The following is a 19,545-nucleotide window of genomic DNA, read 5'->3' as shown; positions in this document are numbered from 1 at the left end:
CAAAGTGGTTCGAAGCTCCCTCTCGTGATCTTTAGCTGGACACTGGGTGCCAAGCAGGCCTAAGGATATGAGAGTGGTGGCTGCTGTTCCTGCCAGCAGTTTGAATTCCTCACAAGGTGTTTCAGTTGTACAGTTTGTGTCTGGGCATACACTGGGTATGGCTTGGTTACCCAAGGAGGAACTGGCAGCTGCACACTGAGATCACTCAGCCAGCTGCAGTGGGCTGTGATATTAAAAAATAGCAGAGTCTTTAAATGTTCTTCCTCAAAGCACTTGGCTAAGGGCATCACTTTGGTGCAGCATTCATTAATGGCCCTTAAGGTTAAACCACTCTGGAGTGGCATCTGGGGCTGGTGAGACTATTGAAGTGTTGCCTAGACTGTACCTGAGAGCCTGGTGGTGGCAGGATGGCGTCCTTAGCTTTTAGTTGCCTGTCCTGACAAAAGTGAGGGCCACGTGCAACTCCAGGACAGCACTATCTTGTAGAAACAAGTGTCTCTAGGATATCTGCTGCTCTCCTTCCCTCTAACAGTGTCTGGGCAGGTTCCATGGACACATCGGAAGGTGTCCTTCCACCTTGGGAAACCTCATGGCAGGGCCCCTGACTTGGCCCGTGAGGGTGCGGTTGCACCGTTATCATTTAAACGCCATCTCAGCAGGATGCTCTTTCACCAGTAGGTGTTAACAGTCAGTGCTGTGATACCTGTACAGGACAGATGCTTGTGAAAGACTCACCGGCCCTGGCAGGATGGTGGTGTAAATGCCCTGCTGCACTGTTCGCTTTGGTGTCGGCCAGTTAGTTCATACTAACACAGGCCTTGAGTACCTGCCTGTATTTAACATGGGTCACGACAAGCTGAGAAATGCATGGGGAAAAGCCTGGCTCGTTTGCTGGGTGACAGTTGCAATAAAGATAATGTGAAGTTTGTCATTTGCATTTCCAGTGCAAGCAGACATCAGGATGCAGGATGCTTCAGACTATTCCAGCCTACCTGATTTGTTTCTATGCAGGGCCATACCTTCCTTTCTCAGCCATGACTCTTAGAGAGGAGTTATGCGCAGGGAAATAGTTGTGTTCAGTACTGTGTATTTTTTAATCATCTCGTAAACTAAGAGCTCTTTCCTTTCTTGTAAGTCTTTTGGTGAAACTGTATGGGGGATGTTCTTTCCAGGGTGGGTAACACGCACAGACCAATTATCAAACCTGTTACATGCTCAATGGCTGAATTTGTAGTTTCCAAGTCAGGAGAGGAACTACTGACAGCCCTGATTCTGGATTTTTTTTTTTAAAAAGGGGGAGACATCGGTTCACGGAACTGCTGCAAGCCCCAAAGAGGGTAATGAAGAGGGGTCGGAGAACGACCATGGAGTGCCTTCGTCCAAAAAAATGCAGGGGGAGCGTGGAGGAGGAGCAGCTCTCAAGGAGAACGTGTGTCAGGTAATGTTCTTGAAGGATCTCTTTGAAACCGTACCACTATACAGCATTTTTGTGTAACTTCTGGGACATGCTGGTGCCCCAGCTACCCTAGGTAGCCTCAAGGTGCTTATTGTAGATTAACCCCCTTGTGCTCTGAATTGAATCTTTCCTCTGTGATTTTTTCTCCTCCTGCTAAAGTTCGCAGATGTTAGGATGATGTAACCAATGCAGAATTCATTTTGGCTGATGCATGGTAGCAGGCACTGGATGGCAAATGGCAGTGATGATGCACAAACCGCCTGCATTAACAGACAAAAGGAAAACAAGTGTTTTTCCACAGGGGTGTCTGCTGTTTGTCTGGGATGCGTTGGGAAAGGAGTTCACTCAGAGTTGACATTGTGCTTCTTTCCCTGTAGATCTGCGAAAAGCCAGGGGAATTATTGCTGTGTGAGGCGCAGTGCTGTGGTGCTTTCCACCTGCAGTGCCTTGGGCTCTCCGAGATGCCAAAGGGCAAATTCATCTGCAATGAGTGTTCCACAGGTACGGCAGCTTTTGTGAGTGCAGAAGGACAAGAGTTGCTTGCTGCATGCTTACCTGGCGCTTCTTTTGCTGGAGCAGTGTGCCTGCAGTAGGGCTGTTAACTAGTTCTCAGTCCTCTGATTATTGGTTTGATGTTTGATAATGACTTTCTAATTAATTGGTCTTGCTGTTGATTCTAATTGGTCTTACTGTTGATTCGGGCATGTGGGATGTGAAGAGGTGAACGTCCAGGATCTGGTGGGAAAGAGAAGGAGAAATTTTGTATCTAGGAATAGGGAGAGAGAGATAGTGGGACAGATGAGTCTGGAGTAGGCTGGAAAGGGTGAAATGTCTAAGTGGGATTGTTGATTTTTGTCTGTCTTATTTTTCCCCAGCCTGAAATCACAGCTGTAATAATGTTGGGTTTTTGATTTGTACTTTTATGGCAACTGCAGGCAAGAACAGCCTGCTGCAGAGACCTGTGCTTTGGGATAGGTACAGCAGGCTGGGAAGTTGTGCTCTGCTAATACACAGCCTAGTGGAAGCTCAGGTCTTCATTTAGCCCTTTTATGTGCCTGGTGTTATGTCTGTTGCTCTTTCTCCAGGGGTCCATACCTGCTTTGTGTGCAAGAGCTGCGGGGAAGATGTAAAACGGTGTTTGCTGCCCCTCTGTGGGAAGTATTACCACGAAGCATGCATACAAAAGTATCCGCCCACGGTCATGCAGAACAAGGGCTTCCGATGCTCCCTGCACATATGCATGACTTGTCATGCTGCTAACCCAGCAAACATCTCTGCATCTAAAGGTATCAAAATCGTCTAGGGGATGTAGTTATTTTCTTTGTTTCACGTCCACTGTGCAGTTACCTAGCCCACTAGATCTTCCTGTTGGTTCCCGTCCTTGCCACAGGGCTTGCTGTAGCATTTGCCGAGGAGCAGCTTCTCTCAGGGGAGTGGAGGGGTGGTGTCGGTGCGTGAGTATGTGAGGCTGCTGCTTGTCAGCACTCCTGATGGTCAGGCATAGCAGCTAAAATGTTCTCCTCTGGCCAGATGCTTAGATGCCTGCACGTCCAGCGATGCCACATGCCTCTCTGGGTTTTTTGAATTAAGTCTCTGGAGCTGTACAGACTCCCTCATGTTTTTCCTACCTACGTTTCACTGTGGCAGTGCTGCAGATGGTGTCTGCTTAGCAGCACTGGCTATCAAGGCAACAACATAGAGAGCAGCATAGCGAAAACTATGATATTATTAAAATTCTCTGGGTTTTTGTAATGCAGATTCTCATCTTGTAGTAGTGACACCCTTGGGTTGAGCTTCTCAGGCAAACATTTGTTTGAGCTGTTTGCAGCAATACCTTTGACCTTTCTCTCATATGATTAAGCTTAAAACTTTCATGTGATTGCCTTGCATATTTGGTTCTGAAGCTGCCTTTCTTTAAGTCTTTGGTGTCTTAAGATGAGTGACGATGGGACCAGCTCTATTTTTATACTCAGGAACTGTGTTAAAGTTGTCTTTCCCCCCCTGCCCCATATCAATATTTGGTGTAAGGACAACAGTCAGGCCTAAAGCCACTAGCTGACTGCTTCCCCACTGAACCTCAGCGTTGTGTTCCTCTGACTGCTGCTTCTTGGTGGTCAAATTTACCCCTTTCCTCACACCTCTTCTCCCTATTACAGTCTCTTGTGAGGAACTGAAAACAGCTTTCAAAAATCTTGGATAGATTAAGCCTGTAGGCAATTCTGAGTTCTCTGTTCAAGAATTTCAGGGGAAAATTTGATGAAGTGAAGAGGCAAGTGTCGGATGTTTTCAGAAGCTACATGGATTGGTTTTGTTATGTGCAGCTAAGCACTCAGAACACACCCTCTGCGATTACTGTCAGAGCTAATTTACTAATTATTTGTGTATGATAGGAAGCATTTCCAGTCTGTGAACTCTTGAACTGTTTTCTGCACAGCATGCGGGAGGTTTTTCACTTCTAAATAATAAAAATGTATGTGTTATATACAAATATATATAAAATATATTTATAATTTTATATGTTTTTAATGTATATTAAACATTAAACAATGTAATAGGAATCTAGTGAGTGATGTCATGGACGGTCTATAAAAATCACCCTTTCCCAAATATCACCTGTTTTGCTCATTTTAAGCTTAGGCTAGTTTTGGCAGGAAACAAAAAAAATCACCCTCCTTTAGAGGTTCACTCTGTTCCTGACATCTTGTGGTGCTAGGTCGCTTGATGCGCTGTGTGCGGTGTCCAGTTGCATACCACTCCAATGACTTCTGCCTCGCTGCTGGGTCCGTGGTCCTCGCCTCCAACAGCATCATCTGCCCCAACCACTTCACTGCACGGAGGGGCTGTCGCAACCACGAGCACGTCAACGTCAGCTGGTGCTTTGTCTGCTCGGAAGGTGAGACAGTCTGTGCTAGGTCCCCTGTCACCAAGGAATGCCTTGATAGAAAGTCATTAGAGCAGGCAGAAGCTTTGCCTGTCCAGAATGTGCCAGTGAGAACTGCAGAGAACAAACTGCCTTCCTGTTCATCCCCATTTGAGTCCAGCTTCAGGCTAGGACTTTTTCTGGATCCTTAGAGTGGTTCTTTTTGCAGCATGAGTAGGGCACAACATTTGAAAAGGGTTTGCAGAAGAGCATCATGCCCTTTTCCCAGCTGTGTCTGTCTGGAAGTGTGGAGTCCAGGGCTTCTGCACAGTGACTGATAAATTCCTCCTCCTTTTCTTTGCAGGGGGCAGCCTTTTATGCTGTGAGTCATGCCCGGCTGCGTTTCACCGTGAGTGTCTAAACATTGAGATGCCAGAGGGAAGCTGGTATTGTAATGATTGCAAGGCAGGCAAAAAGCCACACTACAAGGAAGTAGTCTGGGTGAAAGTTGGGCGATACAGGTAGGTGAAGGTAGAACAGACTTACCCCCATGTCTTCTTCATGCAGTGCTCATGGTGATTGAGGTGAGAAGCTGCTCCTCTCTGCAGGGTACAGTGCAGCAGCCTGTGGCTTTTTTGCATGCATGTAGCAGTTGGTAAAATGGGTTCTTTCATCCTCCAGTAGCCTCTGGTCTCCCCACCAGCCTTGCTGATAGCCCTCACACACTTTTTCCCCGTGTCTCCATACAGTAGCATACTTCTCAGGTGGTTGCAAGTGGGGAAGCCAGAGGTTTCATCTGTCCTTGCCTGCGTTGCAGGTGGTGGCCAGCTGAGATTTGCCATCCTAGGACAATTCCTGTCAACATCCAGAAGATGAAACATGACATCGGTGAGTTCCCTGTGCTGTTCTTTGGCTCCAAGGATTACCTCTGGACCCACCAGGCCCGTGTGTTCCCTTACATGGAAGGTGATGTCAGCAGCAAAGACAAGATGGGGAAGGGCGTCGATGGCATATACAAGAAAGGTAACTTGTCTTCATCCAGGGAGTTATATATTCTTTTTCTCTTCGCTCCCACTTGGAGAAGTAGCATTCTGGTAACAGAGAAAAATGTCGTCTTAGAGCTAAAGTGAAATTAAATTTATAGAATGAGCTGCTGCTTGTCTGTCATCCAGTGCACTCAGAATTTTCATTGGTCTGACTCCTAGAGAGGGAGAAGGGTGTGCAGATCTTGAATGCTTCTCCAGCTCTGATGTAGCGGCTCTAAATCCAAGTGAGTTGCTGCTTTGTCAGTTTCCATGTGTCTAATAAAGCCATTATCTGTATAGAAAAATGCACTTGAGAGCTGTGAATGCAGCTGCCTGACACCTCTTCCCAAAAGCAGGCAAAGCTAGCTGACAGTTTGGATGCTTTATCACCCATGGGCAGGCCCCTTACCGTAACTCCTGTGACTGTCCTGCTGCATTGGCCTTTTCTTCACCCCCGACAGTGAACCTCTCTGCCACTGAAGTACATGGCCAGGGAGGTTTGCTTGTAGGACTGGGAGCACTGGGTGGACGTTGGCAGCCCGGCTCTGTCTGAGCAGAGAGAGTTCCTCATAACACAGCCTGTTCTCTCACTTAGCTCTACAGGAGGCTGCAGTAAGATTTGAAGAGTTGAAGGCACAGAAGGAACTAAGACAGCTTCAGGAAGACAAAAAGAATGACAAGAAACCTCCTCCCTACAAACACATCAAGGTGAGGGCAGGTAGTGGGGGGACAGGTGCAGAACAGAAGTCTTGAGCTCTCGGTGCACGTGATTTACAAGTAGAAACATTTCTACTGGTTGGGCATCTTGCTGCATTTGAAAGTCACTTTCGTCCTCTTGGCGTCTTCAGTCATCCTCCACAGAAGGATTCCTGTATGCACAGAGCTGTATGGAAGCTGAACACCAGTAATGGAGGTACTCTGATTTACTGGAACAGCTCTGGACATCTCAGTGCTGTTCATTGTCAGTTTCGTGGTCTGAAGGAAGTGTCTGTCCACCTTGAGAACTTAGGGGAGAGTGCTAGTATGCTAGCTAGTGCTAGCGTACAGTATGCTCATGTACCGTATGCTACTGATGGCAAGGTGGGTGTCCCAGGTGCTGCAAGATAGAGGATGGTCAGGGTGCAGTGGAGCAGAGCTGCGTGAAGTATCTTGTTTCATCTCTGCTATTGTTTTATATCTTTATCTGTATCAGTTGGTGACTGGACAGAAATACTAAAGCAGATGGATGAGCTCGAATATCAGCTCTTTTGCAGAGTCTTGGGGAACGCTTCATGTTTAGGGCTGTGTTTTGAGGTAGAATTGGGACAGCAGTAGAAGTTCTACAGGATGGAGGTGACTTGAGAGGGGAGCTGGGGCCAAGTGGGTGCATATGCTTGAGATGTGGCTCCAGACTGATCAGAAACCAGGGACTCGGGGACTGTTCTTTTTTTCATTGCATCTGTCTGCTCCTTCCCTTTTTCATGTGGCAAACTATGAAAGCTTAAATGATTTCTGGCACTTTTTGTTTCTGGCTAGAATTTCTAGGCAGGCAGGTATATCCTGCATGAGATACTATATGTACAGTGTAAAAACCACAACTGAATGCTGTGGCAGCAGTGTGGGCCAGGCTGCTTCAGTGGAGGAAACACAGTTTCTCATTATAGATATTTTTAAGCCTGTCTCTGGCTGCAACGTGAAGGAACTTTGGAAGCAGTTTGGAGCCTTTGAAATACCCTTTTAATATAAATAATAATGGCCATGGTTGTTAGCTATGGCAGCTCTTCTGAGGTCTGTATGCAAGTTGTTTGTCTCTGTGAAAGCAGAGCAGTTTGCAGGAGCATACGGTGAACTGGAGAAGACTTCAGGGTGGAATGGCCAGAGCTGGCTGTGTCCGCTCCCGTGCTGGCCGAAGGAGATCAGCACCCTGGGGGTCCATCCCAAGGAGCACCAACACGAAAGGCTGCTGTAAAATACACTTGGGATCCTTCGTCACATCAGGATTGTGGCTAGTCCAAGCATCGCCCTGTTTTGGAGCTGGTTTTGTACTAGCAGTGCCTCAGAGAGTAGGGAAGGCTTGCAGGACACGTGTGCGTGCTCAGACACTGTGGTCGCTTGGAGTGGCAGTGCCAGAGCCAGCAAGGGCACCTCTGTCTGCCTGGTGGTGGGCTGACCTAATCGTGTGAGTCTCATCACTCTTAATGAGGTGATGAACTAACAGCCTGAGTAAGAGATGGGAAGCAGCAGAGAACAGAAAAGTGACGAGGAAGGTTGAAGGTGGGAGGCAGTATTAGGATGAAGGAGAGGCTGTGCTGAAGAGATTAATCAGGGGTTTCTGCAGAGTTTGCTTTTGAACAAAAAAAGGAGGATCAGGGCTAGGGCAGCCTCAGGCAGGCTGCCAGCATGGCAGCTTTGCTCTGTGGGTGGAACTAGATAAATTATGTGCAGGCTGGAATAGTTTTGCTAAGTGATCCCCTCCTTTCTTGTTCTGGGAGAGGAAAGGGAGCCGATGGTGTTGCTCACCTGGGCAAAGAACAGCGAGGAGCTTGTCTTCAGCGTCTCTCTTCAAAGTCCTGATTCTCTGTTGCCTGCCTTTCAGCGTTTGCTGCCTTTAACCAAAACCAAAGGACCTTGCTCATGCCACAGACATGCCAGTCACTTCTTAACCTGGTGCTACGCTCTGCTTCCTGCTGGAGTGGTTTTTAGAGAGCTCCTTGGCTTAACTCTGAGGTTGTTTTTGGGCCTTCCAACCCCAGCCTACTCTGTTTTTTCTGCTTTTTCTTTGATTTACATCTGCAGGACAGTTGGGTGGCCTGGTGCCTAGGTAGACCCTCTGTACTCTGTCATGGGAATGCCAGCCTGGTTCTCATAGTGACAGCTGGGCGCACAAACCAGCTTGAAGGTAACAGATTCAAAAAACCAGGGCTGTAAGGAAAACCCGTAGCTTTTTCCTTAGAAAAGCACCTGACACTTAAAGAGACTGGAGAAGGTGTCGTTTCACAGAGAAGACGGTTTGGTGTCGGTCACAGGTATGGTGTGCACCCAGCAGGAGGTCACATGGGCTGGATGTAGGCACAGTGGTGTTGTCAAGGGGACATTTGGCAGCCTCTCCCCGCTTTAGGGTCATAGAAGACACACTGCACCAGGTAGTGCCTATGGGGCCCTGCATCCTCCTTAGATGTTCCCTCTAACTGTATATATAGTGTGCCCAGAAGTACATATGTGCCCTGTACTGTGTCCTTCAGCCCCTTGCTGTAATTAACTAGCACTGCAACCTGTCAGCTCGTAGGCAAGGATTGAGTGTAGAAGTGACTAGCGGGATAAACTGTGTTGTTCTTAAGAGCTAACGTCCTTCATGTGCATTCAAGGTGAACCGGCCGGTGGGTAAGGTGCAGATCTTCACTGCAGACCTGTCTGAGATACCACGTTGCAACTGCAAACCAACAGATGAAAACCCGTGCGGTCTGGACTCCGAATGCATCAATCGCATGTTGCTCTATGAATGCCACCCCATGGTCTGCCCTGCCGGGGAGCGCTGCCAGAACCAGTGCTTCTCCAAGCGGCAGTATCCAGAGGTACAAATTTTCCGCACACTGGCACGAGGCTGGGGCTTGCAAGCCAAAACAGACATCAGAAAGGTACATGCTCTGTTGCTGTGTGTGATTTTCTCTTGCCACTTCTCCCTCGCTCAACATTGGTTTTGACAGATTTGAAGTAATGGCTAACTTCCCTAATTTGGAGACGACTTCTTGCCATAGAATGCTGTTTAGGAAAGAAATGGGTGAATTTAGCTTTTCCAGTCCTGACAAGAATGTTTTGGTTCAACTAACCAAGAAAATTGTTTGCATGTTGATGTCCCACAGGGTGAGAAAGATGATTGCTCTGTCTGCTTGTATGGATCATGAGCTTTGAGTACACCAGAACACTGACCTAAAAACAGTGCTCAGGATTTCCGGATGGGGAACAACGATTATACCCCCCCCCATTCTTGAATAGCCAGGCTTTTCCAGCATGGGAATCTTGTATCAGAAACTGAAACCAGGGCTTGGGCCTTACAAAATGTTAATATCCTGGAGATGGCTGTTATTATTGCTGAAACTGTTATCTCCAGCTAAAACACTTCTATATATATGTTTTTTCAAATCCAGAGAATAGTAATTCTGTGGACACACGTCTGTGCTGAATAAAGAAGGAAGAATGTTAAAAGCAAAAAGAACCCCAAAGCTAAAAAAGAGAAGTGAAACAGAGGATAATTAGCATAGTAGGAGAAGAATGTCTGAAAAAGGCCTAGGGACAACATGCTATGGGAGAGGGCTTGATAGCAGAAGGAAAAATGTGAGTCCGTCCTGTTTAGGCTTTGCTGCCTGCTGTGACACAGGTGAAAGAATCTCTCTGCTATTCACGCATAACGTGCCTGTTATGTTTCATTTTCAGCAGACAGCCTGGAAACTGCAAAACTCAGTTAAATGGAGGCGCATATTAGCCCCACTGCAGCAGAGCTGGCATTCCCTTTGACCGTTGAAGTACGGTCTCTGCGGTACTTCACTGCAGGGGAACTCCACGGATTCACTGCAGGAGCAGGTGCCCTAGGTGCATCACGCTGCTCGGTGTGGTTGGTCCTCGAAGGGGTACTGTTTCCAGCTGGAATGCAGTTACACAGTGCTTTGAGCTTTGCAGCAAAGAGCTGTTCTTCTGGTTTGCTTTTATGCTGTCCTTGAATATTCTTTCTGTAGCACGAAGAGTAATCTGATAGCTGTTGTTGCTTAATTTATTTCAAGTTATTTGTTGAGCGTGTGAAATGGATGTATGATTCAGTGAAGATTATAGGTCAAACTGGCTGCAAAGCACAGAAGATTTTTATGAAAAGGTTTCCACAAAGGAAATAGGAATTAAGTTTTAGCACAGAGGTGGGTATCAGCTTGTTGTTTTCTCTGTGGCAGGGTGAATTTGTTAATGAGTATGTTGGGGAGCTAATTGATGAAGAAGAGTGCCGAGCCCGAATCCGCTATGCTCAGGAGCATGACATCACCAATTTCTACATGTTGACACTGGATAAGGTATGTGGAATGCATTTCTATTGCCAGGATCCTAGACAAAAGTAAAATGTATCAAGCAGGGCATGATAGCGGTCTTCTCCAGGAAGTAAAAAGGTACTAAGAGTTGCTGATGAGCTGGCCTGCATTTCCATTGAAGAGGAGACTAAAAGAACGGACATAACATGCAGTTAGAGGAGCTTCAGGCTGGATGTTAGGATTTAGGGAGAAAGTCTGAACCAACAACTTTGGAGTTCATTCAGAACAGGTCGGGCAGTTGTCTGAGTATTGTAGATCCTGCTTTGGCGTAACAGCGTGAATTTGGCAACCTCGGGATCCCTCCCAGCAGCTGAACCCTGGAGAGTCCAGAACTGGACTGATGTGTGCCAGAGAAGGCATTGGCCTTCAGATGTACAAGTGTCAGGCACAGTGAGACCTTCATTTAAGTTGAGATCCCGTGTCTTGCTGATCTAAGTAAAGGGGTGGAATTTGTTACACCCACAGGCTCCTCAGTGAGTCCTGGAGGCCAGGCTGTTGGTATGAGGTCCTGGCTTTCAGAGGTAAGTAGTTATGTCAGCTGTTTTTCACACTTTGTCGCTCAGCCTTGGAATAATTAGAAAGAAACCATGAAAGCAGGCATGGGAAGAAGCCGTCAAGTGTGGGACAGGATAGCAATATGATTGCTTTCCGTCTCTCCCCTGTTCTTGCTGGAAATCACACTGACCATATCTTTTTCTCCTTGTCTGACTGATCAGCAGGAGCAGGGTCAAAAGCAAGTGTTAATATCTCCCTCATTATTATAAAACCAAATCTTAAGTTGCAGCTGCCCTCTTCTCTCCAGCATGGTCTAACAAATGTAGTGTGCTGCACAGAAGCGTACCTCACACATTGCATACTGTTCCTATTTTCTTTCTGTACACTGCTGTACAAGGAATAGGAACTGATACTTTTCTTTGAAGCAGAAGTTGGGGTCTGGAACCGCCAGTGCTGCCTTGGAAGTGTGCTGGTGTAGTGTTTATCCAGTACTGACACCGCAGGGAGAAGTAACTACCCAGAAAGCAGCAGCAGCACTTCCCTGGCTGTTCAGGACCCGTGTGCCTTTGAAGAGGAAGATGATGTTGTGCAGGAGGCTGTATTGCTGTATGATCTGCCAGCCCCGACCAGACATCAGTGTGTGAAGCTGGCTGAGTGTCTGTTGATTGCCCAGGCAACACAGCATCACCTGTCACTGAGCTCGGCTAAAACACATGTTGGAACTCAGGTGCTTTGCAAGCATCACCAGATGCCTCTGCTGTCATACTTTTCAGTACTGAACAATGCTTTCTTGGTATACTGGTACCTGGGCTGCAGTGGCTTGAGCAGGAGACAACAGTTTGTTAAATATGTTTTTCTGTTTTGTTTTTTTTTCAATTCCAGGATCGAATCATTGACGCTGGGCCAAAGGGCAATTACGCTCGGTTCATGAACCATTGCTGCCAGCCAAACTGTGAGACTCAGAAATGGTGTGTGAATGGCGATACTCGGGTCGGGCTCTTCGCAATTGTAAATATCAAAGCTGGTAAGGAGCCCCACTCTTGTCACTACCTGCAGTTAAAAGTGTGGGAGTGTTTGTCTAAGGAAAGGGGATGGTTTGTAGCTCCCTGGGAAGATACCTAATTTTTGTTTTCATATAGGCATTCATGAGACTTAACACCAGCATTTTACATAACGAAACATGTACATCCATGTTATAAATGAAATTTCATTATAGTTCTGATTTACAGGGCCAAGAAATGGAATTAAACGTGGTTTAGCTGTTGTATGTGGTAGGAACATGGAGTTGCACTGAGTTTTCAGTCCACACAGATCTGTGGGGAGATAAATAGTTGGTAACATTGTTGTAGTTGTGACAGTTACTTGTGGCATTGTATTTCAAAAGTACTTTTTACTTTAGCAGTAAGGTTCTGCCCCATAGTTCATTACAACTTGCTTGGTTTTGATCTGCTTGTGCCAGGGACTGAGCTGACTTTCAACTACAATCTGGAGTGTTTGGGAAATGGAAAGACCGTTTGTAAATGTGGTGCCCCAAACTGCAGTGGCTTCCTAGGAGTACGGCCAAAGGTATGATGCCTCCTTTAAGCTTTTGTTTTTCAAAATCACCTCTTTGCATAGATATGTATCACTTGTTGCAGGAAGGGCAATCTGCTTTTGGTCTGGCCATGAGAACACTTGAAATGAGTTGAATATTCAAGTTTTCATTCTAAGAGAGCAGATCTTAGAACTCAGTTGTTAAGAGTTTCTATAAATAATGACAGGAAATTGTATCTTACACCAAAAGAGTAAATAAAAGATTTTTTTTCAGAATTTTCTGCTTATTATCATGGCAATTTCCATTGCACTAGAGGAGCAAAGGACAGGCATGGGAAAGACCTAACATCGGATAACCAAGAAACCACAGCTCAGCCCATTTTCCAAAGTAAAGGCCTGAGTAAATTGTGAGCATGCATGGAAAGCCAGCAAACTCGCATTCCTCCAGACTGGAATTTCTTTAGAGCCAGAAGGCTTCTACATCACCATCTTTGCTGTAATAAGAAAAGTTCCTGGTTTTTTTCCTTCTTTTAATTAAGCAACCTGAGTTTACAGATCAGACAGGAATAAGAAATTTGCCATATCTGTAGTAGAAAAAGCACTAGCTTTTAGAATTCCCTGACTTTTGAGAGCTTCGGTTTTTAACTGTAATGTTGAGTAACAGGAATTGATTTCAATTACCTCCTTGTGTGAGCTGATTCTCACTGGGAAAAGGAAATAACAGGAGCAGTTGGCCGAGTTCCCAGCTGTCACCAGCTAAATCTATGTCTCAGCTGTTGGTTTGTTTCAAGAGCTTCACCAAATCAAGTCTATAATCCCTGTGCCCTGGCATGTGGATACTGGCAGCTTACCCAGAGTTAAGGGTTAAAAGCTCCAGCAGCACAGTTGTTAAGCCCTGTCAATATATAGGGAAGGTTTTACGAATTCTCCAAAGAGCTTAGTTCTGCAGGAAAATTAACTTACAATAAAAAAAACCCACACCAAATTGATGTCTTCAGAAGTTGACAGATGAGGTGAATTACACGTCTAATGTATTTAGTCCTTTTTTTGGGTTGCGATTTAAAGTTCAATTGATTTTGTGCTGCTCTTATGTTATACATGGCTTGACTGTCATTTTTGCCCTGAAATTGCAGGTTCCATGATGGAAATCGGAGAAACGTGCCCTTTAGTTGGCATTAATGTTCCATTGTGATGCCTGAGGCGACTCATTCCATCTTGATGAGATGGGATAAGAAACAATACCCAAGAAAACAGTACCTTGGGTTTTCTTTTTTTCAAATTCATTCCACAATAGATGCATTTTTAAGCTTCCTGAAGATACAGCAAGACAAAACTGATTATACACAAGTTCACTCTTAAAAGTGACCTTTCTAACTGGAAATGTGGAAGAATGCTTGGGAGTCAATTGTACTGCAGTGAGCAAGTGGGAATGGCTTAGCTCAGCTGATAGACCTTGTTTAGACATTCAAATTAGCTGTGAAAGGTTTTTCTTGTTCTCTTTGTAATTAGATGGCTGAGGTGCTAAGCGCTTCGATAGGTGGAATAGTTTAGGTGGAGCGATTTCACTGCCTGCATTTTCAATGATAAGAAAGGCCTGACTTTTCTCCATTGTCAGTGGGGATGATGGAATGAAAACAGAAATATCCACATGTGAAGGGGAAGGAAACAATCGAGATGTAACTCCCTGGTGGTGGAACAGCTGGATAACCACCGCTGTGGAATTCTGAAATTGTAGGTCTGGAAACAAATGTTTTTAAATGTTTTGGTGGTTTTGGTTTTAATCTTTTAAGAGTGATGAAAATAGTGCCCCACATTTATGCAGAATAAAGGATGCAAAAATTGCCTAGGCATTGTCTCAGCACACAGAGATGTTCTGTGTGAAAAAGGACATGAAGATACGTGGAAAAATAGCATAAAACGTAGCTCATTTCTGTTTATCTAAACTAAACTGATAGTGCCTTAATAAAGTCACTGACTGGGGACAGATAGCATCATCTTTGTGTAGTTGGGTGTTTGGTGCAACGGGAGGCTTAGCCTGGAGAGGATGGGCCCTGGGGATCAGGAGTGGTCTGAGACCTAATGCAAAGGGAGGGGGGGCAGGGAAGGGGGGATGGCGTTGGACGAAGCCTTAGGCCAGAGAAGAGAGTGCTTAAAACATTTAGATGCCAATCTCTGGACCAGTTGTTTCATTACTGCCTGTAACACAGCTGTTGAAAGCATGATAATTTAACTGGTTTTACGATGTGGGAGAGGGAGAGGATGGGCAGTTGCAAAGGAATAATGGGAGTGTAACTGGGAATGGACTGGAGGTCAGAGATGTAGTATGCCAGAGTACACGCTGAGGGTAGTAGCAGAAAAAAATCTGCCATGAAATGGTCATCAATGAGCAGTCGTGGTGGAGGTGGGCTGTTGTGCCATTCAGCAGCCGCAGAACTCAGCTGCTGTTGCGACACAGCTGCAAAAGAAGGCAAATGCGGGTGAGAGTTCAGGAGGGATTTCCTATTCTTTTGGAGAAGTGTTGGCATCCTTGTACTCGGCCTGTTAGGTGTCATCTGAAGTTGCATGTATAATTCTGTAAATCATGGTTGGGAGAAATAAACTCAATAGGGGCAGAGAAAAGCCAGTAGGAAGATTGAGGCTGCAGACTGTGAGAAGGAGAGTGTCCCCAATGGTTACTTCAGAGAGAGAGAAAAACTTCCACCAGAAAAGAGCAGCATTGACACGAGAATAAATGGGTCTAAACTGATCACAGATAAATTCAGACTGAAAATGGAGAGATGAGTCGGGAACACCAAAAAGTGCTGGAAGGCCTGTGAGAGACTCCTTATGAGTCATAGGTGCAAGGAGACACAGCTGCTTTGACTGAGGACCTGAAGAGTCTGTGAGAGGTGACACTAGCTCAGTGGCTCCAGGCACGCCCTGGCACCTCATTCTGCTGTTGCTAACTGTACCTATCCTGTGTTTAATCAGGCTTTGGGGCAGGGCTCCCAGGCTCTTTTTTTAAAAAAAAATAATCAACAAAACAAAACCAAAAAGAACTGTTTGCTGTAGTAAATTGGTTGCCAAATATTTAGAAGCACTGTAGAGATGCTTCAGATATGTCTCAGGTATGGCTGGCAGTGGGATTTTTATTTGCAGGGTTTGCAGTTATCTCCACTGTAGCAGGAAGGGAACAGATGGAAGGGGCAGAGACCTGCATTAACAGACGTTGTCTCACCCGCAGAGTCAACCCAGCCTCACCGAGGAAAAGTCCAAGAAGCTAAAGAGACGGCCGCAGATGAAGCGCAGGTCACAAGCGGAGGTGATGAAGGAGCGAGAGGACGAGTGTTTCAGCTGCGGGGATGGAGGGCAGCTAGTTTCATGTAAGAAGCCAGGCTGCCCCAAGGTGTACCACGCAGACTGCCTCAACCTGACCAAGAGACCTGCAGGTCAGTGCTCTGCACAGCTGGGCTCAAAGTGTCCCAGGCGCTGCTCATCACCTTGCACTGACTTCACAGCATCTTAAAATTTAGAGAAAACTTGCTCACTTGAATAGACCTCGTGGCCCACACGACACAACCCTGGTTTGCACCCCACTGTGACTGCAAAAAAGTGAATTAATTGCTGAAGGGAGAGCTGGTCCTTGCCTGAGAAAGAGGTTCTTGTGAGCTGACCCCATCCTCTGGGCCTGGCAGGGGACAGTCCCAACAATAGTTGAAGTATTGATTCCTTAGATTGACTGTTCTCCCAAAGTTGAAGACAGTTGAGTGAGTGGAATGGTGAGGAAAAGCACTGAGGGAAAATCAGAATTACAGAAGAATGTGTTAGATGGCTGAATAGCCATGAGTTCATAGTTAAGGAAGGGAACAGTATCAAAGCATAGCCTAGTTTGTGATGAAATCAGGCCAAAAATTAGAAGTAGAAAATATTCAAAAAGTTGGGTGCAGAGAAAGAAATAGGCTCCTTGTGTGAGTAATAAAACAGCTTTGAGTTCATTAGTAGCTCAGGAGATGTAAAGTAACATCTATTAGAGGGAAAGATTTAAGTTGCATTTAAAAGTTGTAAGGAAGCTGGTTCCCCTTTGTTGTTTCCATTTGTGTTGGTTGCTAAAGGAATTCCTACGCCCTTTAATGAGTGTTCAGGTTTAACCAGTGCTCAGAACGGGAAGAAGTCTGACTTGAGTCTTAGTAGGCTGGTTAGCCCGATGTCTGCCAAGGCCAGCAGGATAGAAAAGCTGATATGGGATCAAGTGCCTAAAGAATTAAACGGTAAGAATATAAACAATACTAGATAACAAGTTTTTAGGTAAAACAGCTCTTCAAACCTAATTTAGGTTTTTTTGCTAAGATAATAGATTTTGGTCATAGAAGCAAAGACATTGAAGTAATTTGTTTAGGGGGCTGTAAATCTTTTGATTTAATACTGAAAGCATTATCATAGTTAGAAATTCTCTGTTCAGCTCTGTACAGTATTTTCTGAACACATCGGAGGCAGGCTGAGAAACATGGAATCAAGCGGTCTCTGAAAGTAACTGCCAGGAGTCACTGCGACAGAATGTTTCTGTCGGCGCTCCAACAGGGAGCCAGAAACGGGTGTTCAGCACCTCTAGCTGCAATTTGGCAGAAGGTGTTAGAAGGGTTAGTAGCATATTTCATAGTTGACAGACATAGTGGTGTTTGTGTGAATAGGGAATTCTATATATTGAATAGAATATAGGGCATTTTTATATATGTCCTAATACTCACTATGTATATATAGTGAATAGAGACAATAGGGCATTTGTACAGAAGAGCTTGGGGTTGTTCGTTGAACAAATGCTGTAACAGAGCAATGTGAAAGCCAAGGGGAGTGCAGGTCATTCCTATGAACATCATCATTCAGGGTGAGGGAGTCCTGAATATCACCTTTCTGTCCATTTTTTTGTGCTAAGACAGGGTGCTGTAAGTAGCACCCTGGCAGGTTGTCCCATGCTTGAAAGTCTCCAATAAAGGAAAATCCAGCCTTTAGCCTGTTCCCCCGCTTTCCATTTAAGAAGTTTCTCCTAACAGCCTGACTTGGAAAAATAAAAAAAGATTGCTATCTCTTTGCTATCCATTTTTTTACATACCAGGAGACTGTCTCCCTAGTCCTTTTTTGGCTTAAGTAGACACAGTCTCTTCTTGCAGCTCTTACTTTCTAAAACTACTGTTCTGGGTCTGCTCTGGACTGTGTGCCGCTTGCCTACACCTTTTTAAAACTGTGGTAACAAAAGTATTTGAACAGTATTGCAGCTGAGGCCTTGATAACACCAACAAGAGAATAATTAAATTTTGTGTTTCACTGAAAATTTTGCATGAAATGAGATTTCATTTGTTTTTCAAAAATAACTTCTATATTTATGTGACTTTCATAATTTGCCCTATCATCCTTGAGTCCTTATCTTGATCTTTTTCACATATCTGTTTTATTTCTTCCTCCTGCTGACCTGCTTTGCACTGGTCTTTATTTAATTGCACCTTCTTGGTGCAGGAGCATCTGTCCAGTTTAAACTCTGAGCCTGTCTAACCATATTTTTGCAGTCCCTCACAGCTTTGTTGTTGTCTACCCATTTCTGTAAGAGTATTTGCTGTTCTGCTTCCAGGAATTTAAATTAAAATACAGACTAATACAGACTTCTGAATGATGTCATTGGAAGTGCCTCCTCAGTTTGCCAGAAGAACATTAATAGCTGTTTTTGAGAATTATTTTTTGTCAGCTGTAGCCATTTTACTCTTCTTACATCTAGGCTGTTATTTTCATAGCCCCCTCCTTTGAGTATCATGCAGAACATGAAAGGTTCAGCACTTTTTACTTCAAATGTTTCCTCTGCCATGGGCATTGCTGTTGAGTAATTGAAATTTCCTGCTTGTTTGCATGTTACTAATTGTGTGATCTTACTTCCGAGAGCTCCGGGCTGTCTCTGGAGAGGCTGCTTATTCATTAGGCCTTTTATCCTGTCAAAGACCATTAGAGTGGTTTGATAGGATTTATCCTTCCTGCAACATACTGGCAGGTTTTGACTTACTTTATTTTCCATCTGTACAAATGACCTCTATAATAATAGTCCCAGAGTCTTTCCAGTGGCCAAAGTGAGTGTTGAGCGTGGCTCTCTGTGTTGCTTGTGGTGCGGGGGGAGCAACAACAGCCTGTGCCTGCAGCACTGAACGGGGAAGGGAGAAAACCACATGTAGTGGTAAACATCCCCACTCTGAAAAGGATGCTGAAAAATTGGAAAAGACACAGAAAGGCTGCGTACATATTTTGAGACTGGAACAGGAGCCTTGGACTGGCTTCAGAGGAGGGGAAAAACATGTTATGTGTTACCTTCAACCCCAGGGGAAAAGCAGTGTGATATAGGAGAGTGGAAAGTTGCACAGCTGCATCAAGAAATGCCCACAGTTGCTCAGTGCCGTGCTGCAGTCGTGCTCTCTTCCAGCCTCCCTGGAAAAGAGCTAGTAGCCAAAGCCACAGACGTCTGAGCTTGGTTCAGTGAGGCTGGGAAGGACACTGGCCCGGCGGGTGTCCCCGGCTGCCCTCCATCACCACTTGTGCTCTGAGTGCAGGCTGGCCTGTGCGAGGGCTGCTCTGCAGGGAGCTGCCCTTCACAGCAAGGCAGGGAGTTGGGGGGGCCATGGGGTACTGGGGGAGCGTGGAGGCAGGAGGCATATTTGGAAAGGCAGCCGTGCTGGTCCTATGGTGAGAGGTCAGGAACTCAGTATCGTGTACCCTGGGTGCAAGTGTACATGTGTACATGAACTGTTCCTTGTGTACATGAACTGCTGAGAAGTGTTTGGTAAGAGACAGCAGCAGCCTTGACTGGGAGAGCAGGGGGCTGAACCAGTGAGGTCATCTACAAGTGAAAAAAGCAGCAATCTCTGAAGTCTATTTTTCCCCTCCATGTTGGTGTTGATACTGATGGGGAACAGATTCGGTGTGGAGCTCCTCAGGGAGCAGCTTGGCTTTGCTTTAAGCAGTGTTTTTATCATGGCCATACACAGAGGGTGAGGTAGGTACCTTTGTGTACAGAGACAATAGAAACTTACTCCCTTGTGATCACTGCCCTCTCACTTCTTCTTTCTGATAAACAGGAAGGGAGGTTATTGGCCCAGGATTAACAAAGACTTAGAAGAA

At 45.5% G+C, this 19,545-nt stretch overlaps 1 protein-coding gene across 6 annotated transcripts in view; it reads left to right on the top strand.

Moving 5' to 3' along the window:
* Positions 1–19,545, top strand: part of NSD1 (nuclear receptor binding SET domain protein 1) — a 69,885-nt gene that overhangs the window by 40,953 nt on the left and 9,387 nt on the right. For all 6 annotated transcript variants that reach the window (XM_080399596.1, XM_080399597.1, XM_080399594.1 and 3 more), the window contains 12 exons: positions 1,295–1,438; positions 1,834–1,957; positions 2,542–2,742; positions 4,170–4,349; positions 4,681–4,837; positions 5,134–5,339; positions 5,937–6,049; positions 8,686–8,955; positions 10,258–10,374; positions 11,767–11,908; positions 12,344–12,450; positions 15,641–15,845. In XM_080399596.1, coding sequence (XP_080255722.1) covers positions 1,295–1,438; positions 1,834–1,957; positions 2,542–2,742; positions 4,170–4,349; positions 4,681–4,837; positions 5,134–5,339; positions 5,937–6,049; positions 8,686–8,955; positions 10,258–10,374; positions 11,767–11,908; positions 12,344–12,450; positions 15,641–15,845 — 1,966 coding nt within the window. The remainder of the gene's footprint in view (positions 1–1,294; positions 1,439–1,833; positions 1,958–2,541; positions 2,743–4,169; positions 4,350–4,680; positions 4,838–5,133; positions 5,340–5,936; positions 6,050–8,685; positions 8,956–10,257; positions 10,375–11,766; positions 11,909–12,343; positions 12,451–15,640; positions 15,846–19,545) is intronic.

This window comes from Falco punctatus (genome assembly GCF_963210335.1).
Source record: "Falco punctatus genome assembly, chromosome: 8".
Classification (NCBI taxonomy): Eukaryota; Metazoa; Chordata; class Aves; order Falconiformes; family Falconidae; genus Falco; species Falco punctatus.
This window is presented reverse-complemented; position numbering and strand designations above follow the sequence as displayed.